Consider the following 14,442-nt stretch of genomic DNA (forward strand, 5'->3'; position numbering starts at 1 on the left):
GCAGATGTAGGCCTCGTTCCTGTCTGATTGCTTGATCATAAAAGTATCATCTACTGAATTTAAATATTTTGTCCTTGCGCTCCTCATGAAGACTGTCCCTGTGCCTCTGAAGCAATGTTTTTAAGCTTTAAAATATATAAATTTACATAATGTCTACTGTTAAAATCCATACAGATCACCTGAAAGTCTGCTAGAATGTGGCTTGTTTGTGACACCGGCCTTATACTTCACATTGTCCCCATAAAGGTTCCCTCACACCAGCATTTATAATAACGTTTCAGAAATCAATTCACTTCAATGGAATCACTGTAGTGAAGATGAAGTTACACAATGTTCTACTTTGGCATTTGAAATGTGAAATAACTGCACTGTTAACCAATCACAACACATCCTGACAGATCTGAGCTTTTATAATGGTTATTTAACCTGCCAGAGCTTCAATGAACAATCGCTTTATTCTCCATTCATTGATTAATCATTTGCTCTATAAAATGTCAGAAAGATCACGTCAACAGTCTATAAAAACACTCAGTAGAGCTGAAACCATTAGTTAACTGATCAATCAGCCAATTAACAGACTATTAACTGGCAAGTATTTTGATAATCAATAATCAATTCTGTCGTTTTTCAAGAAGAAATATGTTCCAGCTTCTTAAATGTGAGAATCAGCTGTTTTTCTACACATATAACAGTCATTCAGATATCTTTTGTTGGTGTTACAAAACAAGCTAATTGAAACAACTCATTTTTAACATTTGGTCGACCAAACAATAAATTGATTAATCAAGAATATTATTGGATAATGAAAGTGATCATTAGTTGCATCCTTAATATTCAGTTTACTGTCATAGACCTCTCATCAAACCAGCAGAGTTAAACTCCTGATCATTTATCATTCCAATGATTTCCTTTTTTGTTTGTTTTTTAGTTTTTTATCTACATACATCAGTAATACTGGACATAGATTATCATAACATACTTGTCTATCCAATTCACATGACAATCAACTACCTGACAAGGACTCTTCTTTGCTCCTCAACTTATTCAAGTTAAAGACTCTAGACTCTAGAGTACAAAGTGTGGCACAGAGTGGATGGTAGAAATACTTAACCTTGAATGAACTGAGTGCAAACAAACAAACGCATCATTCACCACCCATCAGTCCCACTGTGCCACTGTTTAAATGTTACTGTGCATTTATAGCAGATAATACTCAGACCTAACAGTTTTCACTGGAACTACTTTCCAGCAAAGAAATACTTCCTACAGCGTGCATCAGCAGTGAACAGCTCTTCTACTCAAATGATCCAGATGTCTAGTTTACCGGCGGTTAATTGTGGTTACAGCAAGATACAATATCAAGACTTGAAGTAATTCTCTCATCTACTAACGTCTACCTGTTATCTGTCAGCAGACAGTTAACATCACCCAGACACAACAACAAAAAAAAAAAAAGACTGTACAGCCATTATGAGGTTGCAGCTTTCCACATGTACCACTCTTTTATCTCTATTGTGTCTAAACGAATAAAAAAAAAAAAAAAAAAAAAAAAATTCTGTGGCTTCAATCTTGGCTCCGGTGAATCTGCCCCCTCGTGCACCTCTTATCCCGAGCCCTCCCCCCCCCTTGTACCGCGTGATAACAGAGTTTTCAGTCATATTCTTTTCACTTATTCAAGATTTCACTAGCTGTGTTTTTTTAATCTCAAAAATTCCTGCTCTTGTGAAATTTTTGGGGCTGGAAGTGATAAGCGTCTGTTGGTTGGCTTGGTTTGATAAACCCATGGAAATTCTGTCAGGTGCTAATCGAGACGAGATTAGAGATTAGCTAGAGGTGTGTGTGTGTGTGTGTGTGTGTGTGTGAGGTGAGGGGTCGGTTATGTGTGTATTAGACTGTATAAGAAGAAGAAGAAGATGATGAGAGAGCTCAGGCATACTGCGCAAGTTTGTCTGTCGATAGCAAACTCACCTGGAGTCTTTGTTTCTTTTTTTTTTTCGTGTGTATGTGTTTTAGCCTTTTGCACCCTCCCTCCCTCCCTCCCCCCTCCTTCTCCCAACACACAAACACACACCCCTCCCCATCACACTGTTGATTTACTCCTCTCTCTCTCTTCTCTGGGGTTCCTCGGTTGCCCGGCGCTGCCATTATCAGTTCTCTGTAAATCAGCCATGTTTGACGAACCTGCTCTTTCAACCTGGGATCAATACCAGGTCTTTATCTGGCCAGCGCTGGCTAATAAAGGCAAGGCCTCTTATCCACCATCTGGAAGAGAGAGAGAGAGAGAGAGAGAGAGAGAGAGAGAGACACACACACACACATACACACACACACGCTGGCGATAACTGCCCTCGATAACTTTAGCAAGAAAAACACATTCTACCAGTAACAGGACCAAGCACTGTGTTCTCTCTATAACACCCCCCTCCTCAACCTGACACAGAGAGCCACTTTATTAATGCTGATACAATGGGAGCGACACACACACACACACACACACACACACACACACACACACACACACTGAACTTTATTGAGGAAGACTTCAGCATGCGTTCAGTATGTCTGTCTCTGTTGTGGTGAGTTTTTTTCTTTTTTTTCTTCTTCTCTCTTCTCAGAATCGCTCTACAGTTGCAGCAATCCGTCGAAAGAAGTGAAGTTCCTTTTTTCATAACAAGGCAATCATACTTCTACATCACAGGAAACCTGATAAAATCCACTTCTTGCCTGATTAGTCAGTATGTTACCTCATTTTGACCTCTAATTGTCGTGCCCTCATTTGGGCCAATTTTTTTTTTTTTTTTTTTTTTGGTTAAAGTCTCTGGAAATTTGGCTTGAAATAGTAAAAAATGCATATATGATATCAAAAGTTGTGTGTGTCTCATTGAGCATCCACATAAAATGGGAGTGGAAATAAATGTTCAGAACTATTAGAGAAGTTCAGGCCTAGTAGTCGTGGCAGATCATGTTTTTTTTTTTTTTGACACCTGCACAGTAGCTAATGACTGTGCTTTCCACTTCTAACTCAATATACCACGTTTATTACATCTACCATTATCACTAAAGGATGATTACAGAATGATTACAACACATGCCACATAACCACAACATCCCTGGCTCCAATCCACCTTGGGGACCCCTGTTGCATGCCATGGCCCTTTCTAATGCTCTTACTTCAGGTTTATATGCTGCAGCACATTAACAGTGTATCAGGCTGCAAGGTTTGACTACTGTGGCTGAACGGATCCAGCGTAGAACTCATGACTGCGGCTGCTGCGTGCATTCTCTCTACACTGCTGCCGGTGTAGACAGATCACCGTCGGATCAACATGGAGACTGCATGAGCACATATGTAAAGGAAAGATACAAAAGACAAGACGCCGAATTAAAGTCAGAAAAGAAGCAAAAGAGAAATGTGTAGAAGTTTGGAGGAGAGATTGTTGGGTGACTTTGCCCTGCAGGTGTGACAGGGGAAGTTCAGCTTATCAGATTGATGGAGACTGTCTCACTATACGGGAGGAGGTGGTGAGGGGGGGAGGGAAGAGAGAGGGGAGGGGAGGGAGAGAGGGCGAGAAGGAGGGGAGGGGAGTTTGGCAGAAAAGTGTCTGTCGACTCCTCCTGATACCTGCCTCCCTGTCTGAGATGATATGGGAGATAATATTGATAATATTAAACGCAATAACTGTGTCTCCAGCTCCCCTCCCTCGCTTCAGCCCCTGCAGGATAAAATCAATGTGCCATTCAATGTGATTTATAGCTGAAAATAATGGCACTGTTTAGGCAGGGGGGAGGTGTGTGTATGTGTGTGTGTGTGTGTGTGGGGGGGGGGGTTTGCTTGCTTTAGTGTGTGTACAGTATGTCGCCATGTATGAGTGTTTGCGTGCGGAGGAGGTTGAAAGGTGGACGTGATGTGAAGATGGATGGTGTGTGTATGTGTGCATCTGCTTCTCTCTCTTTTTGTGTGTGTGTGTGTGTGTGTGCGTGTGTTTTGATTTATTTGACGATGCAGATCCAATCTCTCAGCTGTTACATTAATAACGGCGGAGTGTGAGGGCGTCACGTGGTCGTGGGGCGTTTATGGCCGGTATCGATCGGGCTCTATCGCTGTTTATCGGAGCGGGAATGCAAGGGTAAACACGGCCTTTGTGCAGACAGCTGAGGTGTTATCGGGGTGGAGGCTGAAGACGGGGCGGGATTCGGGGAAGAGGGGGGGGGAGAGAGTGAACAAAACAGGACAAGAGAGGACGGAGCGAGGGAGGAAGGACAGAGCGAGGTAGGAGGAAGTGTGGAGAGAAGGGCAGAAGTTAGGAGGTGGAGGGGAGGGGTTTTGGATAAAGGACAGAAAAGACGGGAAGAGAAAGTGAAGTAATCGCATTTTGAATTTAGGGTGTTATAAAGATAATGACTTTTATAACCCTGTGCATTCTCACAGCAGATATGATACTCATATTTCCTCCAACGACTTGATCTCATACTTGACTTGATCACTAAATTAATATAAGCAGAAATTACAATTTCTAAAGTCAGGTTTGACTGACATGTATGTGTACTTATCACTACATTTTACATCAGTGTCAAAAAAGTTTTCTATCAAACCTTTTGATACAAACAGTATTTTTACTAAATTATAACAAACTCTGATGTCAAATTCTTAAAAGTCCTCCACTCAAACCTCCTTTTCTTCTTCTTCCTCCAGTCGGACGATGCTCTCTGTGCACAGTGACGTATTTGCAGAGTTTGTTTCCACATTCATCTGCTGAAGCGCTCACCTTAAATCAGTGTACCTACAAGCATGATTTGTGACATCACAACTAGTTTGGGGCCAATCCTGGTCCAGTATTCAATTTAACACAAGTGTGATGTGTAAACTTAAAGCCTCCAGTGCACAAACACTGAGAATAGACTTTACAGTGAAGTGTCCAGCAGGAAAACTTTTGATTTTGATGCCATTTTAAGAATTTTTAACTAGTTAAATGAACTTTTTTGTGGAAAGACCATATCAGACAGAGTATTTTTCTATGTTTTAAAACATGTCTGGAGGCAGTTTAGTTAACATCTACACTGTGCAGCTACAGGTAAGTTGCTTTGTGTTGGTTAAAGACAATATTATATGGATCTATCAATTTAAGGCGACAACATATTTCTCTGGAAATATGTGTTCAACACTATTTTCAAAGTAGAATGATGTTCATTCATTCATTCACCATTCTCTGCAGAATTACAACTCAATAGTTTACTTAATAGTGAGCAGTAGATTGGGATTTCAAGACACGTATGAATCATCCTCACTATTATATTACTCATTTTTACATCTATTCAAGATGGACATATTCTTATCCTAAAAGTCTCTGGCTTTTGTTCCAAGTCTGATACAACAAACTCTCTTAACTGCACAAGTGTGATGAATGTCACCTGTTTATGATGAGATTCATGACATTTGATCATTAGCATAATTCATCCTCCTAAAACATCCAAGTAAGGCAACCTGTTCTTCTCCATTTGTGTCAACTTTTATTCCCAAAAATCTTCCCAAAAACGTGAATTTCACACTACGGACTTTCAAGCCCAGCTGTCAGCAAACAAAAACATGACAAATGTATCAGTGTCAGCAGTCACATCAGAGGAGATATATAAAATATAAAGAATAAGCGGAAATGCTTCGAAAGGAAGTGAGATGCTGAAAATTGCATATTTTGTTCATATCTCAGAAAACTAAAAGCGAGGACTTTGATGAATGCTAGAAATTCTCTTGAATCTTTAGTACAAACTTAAGTTTAAGAACTTATCTGTCTGGACATGTGCTTCCTGCATGTGTGATATCTTGTGTCATATTTGTCCATGTATGATGTCTGTCTGTGTAATGCTGCTTAGAACTATGAACTAAGTTACCCCGCTGTAACAAAAACAAATTCCACAGACTCTCATCATATGGCCATTAAAGTGAAGTGATTAATCACCTGATAGGCTATACGGTGTGACATTTGGTGGATGCACCTTACAGCGTTTGTGCTTTCCTTTTGTATCCTCCAACACAAGACCAACCAATCATTTATTTGCAACAAGAAGGGAAAGTCATTGTTATCAGGAGCAGCCTTTGAGATCCTTAAAAAGTTCCCATACCCATCAACTGAAATGCCTGTCTTAGTTGTTTAATTTTGCCACAACTGCAGTGAGAATTATTAGTAAGATGAATTCACTAAATATTATTAAGATTAATAGTGAGATGTTTGTGATCCAGCTCCATGCAGTCAGCTTTTGAGTCACCCTAACCCTTGGCCCGTTGATGATGCAAGACTCAGAGAACAAGAAGAGAGAGATCTTCAGCTCAGATAGCCTGAGGTGCCGTGATGTAACTATTAATCTAATCTAACTAATCATGAGTCCCGCTAATAGAGAGGGACACTGCACTGTGATGAACCCGCTGATAACAGCTGCACAGGCAAAGTTCAGGGTTCACATATCGTATGCATGCATGGATGAACGTATACACAGGATCGAAGCACACACACACACACACACACACACACACACACACACACGCAGGTCCGGCCACGTGCAGACACACACACATAGGGATGTCTTTGATCAGCGAGCAGGAGGCTGTGTAATCAGCTTGATCAATGGCGGGGATATCAATGCTGATTAGAGGGAACACAGGCAGCCTCAGTCTCTGCTGAAGGTGACAGGCCGAGGGGAGGAGGAGATGCACAGATAGAGTGATGAGACCTCCCTACATTCAGTGGAGGGGAGGAGGGGGGGGTGGGGGAGGATGGTGGGCGTTGATGAAGAGAGAATGAAAAAGCGGTGGAAGACAGGTGGAGAGAGCATAAACAAAACTTTAAAAAAAAAAAAGAAGTGAAGGCAGAGAGAGTAAAGACGTCGTCTCTGATGAGTCTTTGATTCTCCAGAGTTGCAGAGAGAATCAAAGGGTCCGTCTCTGCGTGGTGAGGTGTTGTGTTACACAGCTCGGGGAGTCATTTCACCGCTGCCTTTGATCAACAGACAGGAACAGCCACTGCCCCAGACACAGGCACGCAGACAAACACCGATGCGAAGCTTCGAAGGCCGATATTAAAGTTTCAGGTTGACTCGACAGTCGTTCGACTACGACGATTTAAACGTGACTGTGTGTGTGTGTGTTTTGTTTTGTGTGTCCAGAGCCCAGTACGCAAGACTTTCGAGGAGGCCCCGATGACGAAGACGAGGACGGGGAGGAGCAAGGGCCGACTCACAGTGGTGGGGAGGAGGAGGAAGACGGGGAGGAAGAGGAGGACGTGTTACAGTGGAGGGGTCCAGGTTAGTACATATGCAGCCAGTAAACATGTCATCAGTGTAGTGTAGTTTTCATAACACTGATGACCAGATATTCAAGTTCAACGTCAAACAAACGGAAACCAAACTTTCACAGTATTTGAAACGGCATGACTAATATTCATATTGAAAGTGTTATTTGTCTGATTATTTTGAACTACTGCACAAATTTTCTCTTTCACTCAAAGTTTATTCCGGTGTTGTTTACATACTTGAGGGGACTGAAGATGTAACACAGTACTCGCATAACAGGCCTTCTTTGGTCGGGATATTAACATTTTACTTTATTTTGTTAAAGCTTTTATAGATTTTCTTCACATTTACTTCTTGCTTTATTAAACTCGTTTCATCTTAAAGGTTAAATCTGATAATATTTTATATTTTTTTATTGTCAACAACTACCGTATAAAGACCAAAACCAACAATGAAATGATCTACTAAGTGCTGTCTGATATCTTATTCCTCTGTGTCGTAGAGCTCCATTATTGTCCAAAAAATGCATAAAAGCACATCAGTGAGTCACACTGTTGCACCGGGTGACATGTTCTTCATTACCATGGACACACACACTCTCTAGTTTATTTTGATTCAATCCCACACACACTGCCCTGCTGCCAGACATACTCACTAGAACACCAAATATGTATTCTTCCACTGCGGAAAATAGTCCTGAACAAATTTCCTCCTCATTTAGTCATGTTTGTTAAAAACTACAGCGACCAGCTGTTTTAGGAAATGAATGTATGAAAATATACACCTTACCAGTAGGAATCAATGGGCTTGGAGCTCACATACAGGGTGGGAGAAAGTATTGAGAGACAGTGTTAGTTTAGGGAAAAGAAAAAAAAAAACAGAATATAGCCAGTCTCATCCTCTTATTAAAGAATGAACCTAAGCTTAAGTCAAATCTCCCATACTTTGTCTTTCAAAGTTTCTCTCACCTGAAATAAATGCCATTACAATTTTTGTAAAGTATAACATTAACCACCAGCAAGAACAGAGGTGCTACATCACACAGCGAAGAGCATAATCAGTGAGAAATGTAGTCACTTACTAGCTACAGTAAAACCGAACAAGAGACAAATGTGCTAGGATGACAGAGATTGATCAATAACCTTCTCTCCTCGCTAACTAATCGGAAACGGTTCAGTCAGGTGATGATGTGTGAGGAAGAAGTCTGCTCCCCCCCCAACCTCCACACTGTTATATTTAACATCACTAGACAAAGAGCACTAAATGTTGGTGTTCCATGCAAACTGTGTGCCGTCTATACTCCAACCAGCATACCATCATTTCAGCTCTTACTGTAACATGCACTCAAGAGGACCCTAGCAGCTCTATATGCTGTGTGTGTGTGTGTGAGAGATGTTCCTCCGTCTTGTTAGCGTACATGTTGCCTCTTCCAAGTGTCTTTCGGGGTCCGTGGTGTTGTCCTCCCCCCCCCGTAGGAGATGTGAATGTGACAGGGCCAGGGGAAATTTATTCAACTCGTAAGAAAAACACACACACACACACACACCACGCGGCTAAGAGGAGATAACAAGTAAATCGCCATAATTTTATTATTTATTTCCTCTCTTATCAAGGTTTGTTTGGTTATTTATTTCTCTCTGTCTGTTGTCTTCAATGAGTTAAACAATGCAAGAAGATTACCGCACTATCTGGCATTATTTCCTTTTCAAGCTGCGCACGTTTTATGTACGTCTGTGCACGTGCGTCTACACGGCGCGGAGCGTGTGTGTGTGTCGGCGAGTGTTTACGTGTGTGCACGTGTATTTTAATTCCTCTGGTGGGGAAGAGAGGATGTGTTCATTATCGTCCTGTCCCAGCCTTGTCCCTTTAACAGTAATTGGAGCGATATTAATTGCTGCGCGGTGGCTGGTTGATGGTAGCACCATGATGCTGCACTGATAGGGCCCTTCGCTTTTTTTTTTTCTCTCTTCCTCTCCTCCTCACAAACTAACTGGCGGGTGAGCGAGGGGGAGGGATGGAAGGGGGGAGTGAGGGAGGGAGGGGGGGGAGAGAGAGTAAGGGAGAGAGATAGCCCCTCTATCAGCTCCGGAGCAGGCGCTGTCTTTATCAGGAGCACGATTGGCAAAAAGGAAACTTTGACCGGTCTGAATTTTTCTCTTATCGTCAAGCCCCCCCCTCCCTCCCTCTTCCACCTCCCCTCTCTCCCTCCTTCCCTCCCTCCCTCCCTCCCTTCCTCCATCCATCCACCTTCTCCTCCTCTGGTCTCTCCATCACCGCTAACAACCCCACTAACAGCCCCACTCCCGCCTCCCCTCCTTTCCTTCTCCCCCCCCTCAACAACATACATCTCCCTCTTTTTCACCCCATCTTTTTCATTGTTTCTTCTTTTCATTTCCTCCCCGTCCGGCATGTCATAGTGGAGACTGGAGTCACTGGTTAATGTGCTCTTGTTCACACAAAATGTTCAACATGTATCAGACATTTCCCATAAACAGATGAGAGAGAAAGTATGGAAATAAACAGGCTTTTATCTCCTCTGGGAGAGTTGGCATTCTACTCGTTTCTCACTGTTGTTGATTTTAGACACTCGCTTCCGGGACCAGAATTTCTTAGCTTTTAATCGTATGGGGGGGTTTTTCAGTTTGGTCGTTTTGAGGCCAGTGATGTCAGTGGTCCAGTAGTGTCACTACAACATATAACATACAACATACTTGTGTGTTTCACATGCTGTTTATAGTTTGTTTTTGTGTATTATGTGTTTATGATGGAATCAAATCTGCAACTTACATCCTTACCTCACTGAAACACATCTTCACATTTAGTACAATCATCCCTGGTATGTTAGCAACAGTAGTGCTTATTAGCTAGCTGGTTAACCTATTACTTGACTTACAAACATTTTAACCAACCAGCTGTTCAGGTGTGAGGATTTGCTATTTTTCTGTTTTATATCATCACAGATCTTTGGAATTTGGACTGTTACTCAGATAAAATGAGCAACTTCAGTCACTTTGGGTTCTGGCAACTTGTGATCTCCATTTTTAACTATTTTCCAATCTTTCTAGAATGATCATTAAATCGATAAAGATAATCGTCAGATTAATCAATCATAAAAATAAGCGTTAAATAACAGCAGCTTTGGGGATTTTTGATAGATGATGATAGTAGATGGTAACAAGAAGAACATGTTTTCAGGCACTCTTGGGCAGATCAAGGTGAAACGGGTTATGAAAAGCCTTTATTTAGTCGAACAAAACAGTTTGAAATGTCAAAGAGTGCCTGAAGAATCTTTTCTTTTCTTGTGTGAACAGCTTTTTGATCTTCAAGAGCACCTTAAAGTCAGGAAGACACTGTGTTGATTAAGTGTGATTCAACACTGAATTTGTCTCCTCAGACTAATTTTTGGACTTTGGTTGTTGATGATTTTCTTGGGGGAGAGGGTCACATGGCTGCTGTCAAAAGACCTGTGTTAAACTGTAGTGAGTTTGTTTAACACTATTGGAGCAGTAGAGTATTTACATGTCGTGGCTACTGTAGTCTGTAGACAGAAAGACCATATTGTCTGCATCTTCCAGCCATCTGCAGCCTCATATTTTTTTTATTTTTCTCCTTGCTTTCCATTAATAGTAACACTGCCATTCTTACATTTTTTGAGATTGTGTAAAGTTGAATTTGTTTAAATAAACTTTATTGGAATTGTCTCTGGACAAAATCTATAGGAGGTTCCACGTTCACATCCAGTGTGAGCTCCCACGTCACGACCAGTCAATAGTTCCATATAGTGTGAGCACAGAAATGCCGTGTAGAAAGATGAAAATGTCTAGAGTGAGTGAACACATTGTTCAAGATGAATAAAAACACAGCGTCTGCCCAGCTTAATGTTCCACTGCATGTGAAACTAATTGAGCATCCTTTTAGTAGATATATAGACTTTGCTATAGCCTCGGGTTCACTGACTTGACACACAATGCAACACAATGATAAATTAGATTTATGATGGGTGTGTCTTTTCCTTCCTTTTACCCTTTTACAGAAGTTTTGGTGACATAATCAGTGTTCCTGTAAGACTGTAGAAACTCTGTGTGCCTCCAAGAGAGAACAGAGAGAAGCTCATAGTGTTACTTCTATACCTTGTCTCCATATGTTTCTCTTTCCTTCCTTACCATGTCTTTTTTTTTTGTGTGCTTCACTAGCACAGACAGTCACAATGCCTTTTTCTAGTGTTCACCTCTTTCCATCCATCTATCTGGAACCCTTCTCTAGTTGTTTGTGTAAATATGTGACAGTCTCTGTCATGTCTTAAGGCGCTGAGGTCCTAAGGCTGACCTGACAGACTGTATTATAAATGCATAAATTAAAAATTTCAAAGGTAAAAAAAAAAAAAACCCTGATTTCATTTAGTTGAAATACAATAATTCCTAGATAGGAAAATGTCCCTTTCTGTTCTAAGCTTATGATGATAATCTCTTAATTTATTCAAATAATTTATTCAAATAATTCTTTGTGGCAGTCATTATTACTGTTCAGACAGACTGATATTAACATACAACAGAGAAAACAACAACAGAACATTTTTAATTCATCCTCTCGCTCAGTGTTTTTCTTCTTGCTTAAAGATAATACAATTCATTACTGGACAACATTTTTCAATCGACATATTTGACATTGTCTCCTCAGTGTGTAATGAGTTGTTTATATGTCAATCTGAATAAATTCCTTAGTCATAGATGATAGTCAAGGCAGTCCTTTTGGTGTTTTTCCCCTGTTTTTTTTTTTTTTTACCATTTTCTGCCAACAGCAGCTATCAAAATGTTGGCTTTGTGGCTTCCATTGATATGAAAAAAACATTAAAATTAAAGAGATGATAAACTTGGAATGGATTAGAGGCTTCAGCAATTTTCAGTTTCTTTTCTCCGATGTGTACTTGGTTTTAAAACAATCAAGTCTCTCTCTCTCTCTCTCTCTCTCTCTCTCTCTGTGTGTGTGTGTGTGTCCAGTCAGTTTGATGAGGGTGTGGTGGTGGCATGGAGTCTAGGAGAAGTCTAGGTGGGAGCCGGTCCCTATCAGGGATGGTATGATATGCTAAAGCCGTCTTTTTTAATCTACAGTGTGTCCATACTGCATGATATGCAAAATAAATTATGAAGAGAAGAAAAAAGAAACTATCTTTTGAATGACCTTGCAGGCTGGAGGGTTCGATATTTTCTCCCTCGCTGCTTAAAATTCTTGATATGCAAATGGGTGTCACAGTAATCCCTTGTCATTTGCTAGCTGGCTGGCTGGCGGTCCCCACACATTCTCTCCTTATAAATCCATTGTCAGTGGCCAAAGAGAATCTATAACTAAACAGAGAAAGTGTTTTATATCCATTTCAATTTTAAAAGTGATGGACAAAATAACTGAAACATCCAGCAGTTCATGAGTATGGATTTTATCTAATGAGATAAAAGACAAGTCTACATTACATCCCATCAGGTTCAACGGGTGTTTGGAGCTCCTGATCGGGATGCTAAATGATAGAGACGAGTGTGTGAGGGCATTATCATCTTGGTAGCATCATGACAGGACAGCACATACACCCTAGGGTGACCATCCATCGTCCTGTAAAAGGGAGTCATATTTGTTGGCTAGTTTCCTCCCTTTGTTAAACAAACGCCATCATCATGCTGAGTTCAGTGTAAAAGTGATTGGGCTTTGAGAGTCTTGTGCTCATAATAAACAACTAGTTTTATAATCAAATAAAAAACCATTTGACGTTATAGCTTATAAAGTAATTTTTCAACAAAAAATACCCAGAATTCCTCAGTTCCAGCTTCTTTTCAGGTGTGAGGATTTGCTCCTTTGTCTAATGTGAGAATAAATGTATCATTTTTAGATTTTACACAGTCAGACAGAAAAAAACAAGCAATTTCAACCAACCTGGACATCAAGAAATGATCTAGAACATTTTTTCACTATTTTTTTTTGACATTATATAGACAGACAAATACTGTAAATAATCAGCAGCCCTACACTTAACACCAGGTTATGAATCTTTGTGCACTTTATGATTTCCATAAACATAAGCTCACTGAAGCTTTTTCTGAAGTGTTGTATCCCTGTTGTCAGGTTTCATTTATTACCACTTTGTCGAACGATTAAACAACCCATCTCAGAGAGCTGCAGTGGACAATTATTTAGTATCATTCAGTAATCTGCTGATTATTCCTCTATTCATTGATCAGCCGTTTGATCTGTGAAATATCAGGAAATAGTGATAAATTACCATCAGAGTTTCCTAAAGGTCCAGGTGCTCAAATGTTGGATCAACACACCAAAACCTAAAGATATACAACTCTTACTGTCACATAAGACGAAGAAAAGCAGACAATAAGCTGGAATTAGGGGATGCTGGGTAATTTTGTTTTAAAAATGATTGAAACAACTAATGGTTTATCAAAATAGTTATCGATTAATTTTCTGTTAATCTATCAATCAATGAATCAATCATTTTCAGTTTTTGTAACTGATTTGTTTTGAGTTCAGGGAGCTACTCTGTGGTTTCTGCAGTTCTTTTGGGAAATACATCTACAAGAGGTAGATGGGTAGTAGTGGAGCACCTGGCTGAATTCCTCCTCAGTGAAGAATAGCTGGTGTGTGTGTGTGTGTGTGTGTGACATGGATGACAAAGAAGGCCCTCTTCCGGCTGTCCACTCACACCCTCTGACAACTTGTCTACTCCAGTGGCCCCGAGAAGGCAGCCAAGCGAGGAGAGTGTTTTCCTGCTTGCCCAGCACTCCGTACTCCTTATCCTCCCCAACAGAGTAATTTAAATTACCTCCAATAAAGCATTATAATGGCAGGCGTAATAATGGTTATTATTATTTACCAGGCACTGTGTGTGTGTGTGTGTGTGTGTGTGTGTGTGTGTGTGTGTGTGTGTGTGTGTGTGTGTGTGTATGTAGTGGGTGGGTGTTGGGTTATCATACAGTAGTTAATTATAATGGAGCATGAAGGCACACTATATGCGTAATTATCACTGCAGAGAGTCTAATTTATTTGGGGTGAGGGAAGGAAGATGTTGGCGGTGTCACATTTGCATACTGTGCACAGCAACTTCCCCCCCCCCCGTTTGAAATCACCATGAACAGCACAAGGTGCACCCTCATCACTTTGTCCACA

The 14,442-nt window shown here is 40.7% G+C and overlaps 1 protein-coding gene across 1 annotated transcript in view; it reads left to right on the forward strand.

The window, feature by feature from the left end:
- The window catches only part of zfpm1 (zinc finger protein, FOG family member 1), a 106,784-nt gene that overhangs the window by 47,883 nt on the left and 44,459 nt on the right, over nt 1-14,442 (forward strand). Inside the window, exon 3 of the mRNA XM_042410998.1 lies at nt 7,156-7,293. Coding sequence (XP_042266932.1) covers nt 7,156-7,293 — 138 coding nt within the window. The remainder of the gene's footprint in view (nt 1-7,155; nt 7,294-14,442) is intronic.

The sequence above is a fragment of the Thunnus maccoyii genome, chromosome 5, assembly GCF_910596095.1.
Source record: "Thunnus maccoyii chromosome 5, fThuMac1.1, whole genome shotgun sequence".
Lineage (NCBI taxonomy): Eukaryota > Metazoa > Chordata > Actinopteri > Scombriformes > Scombridae > Thunnus > Thunnus maccoyii.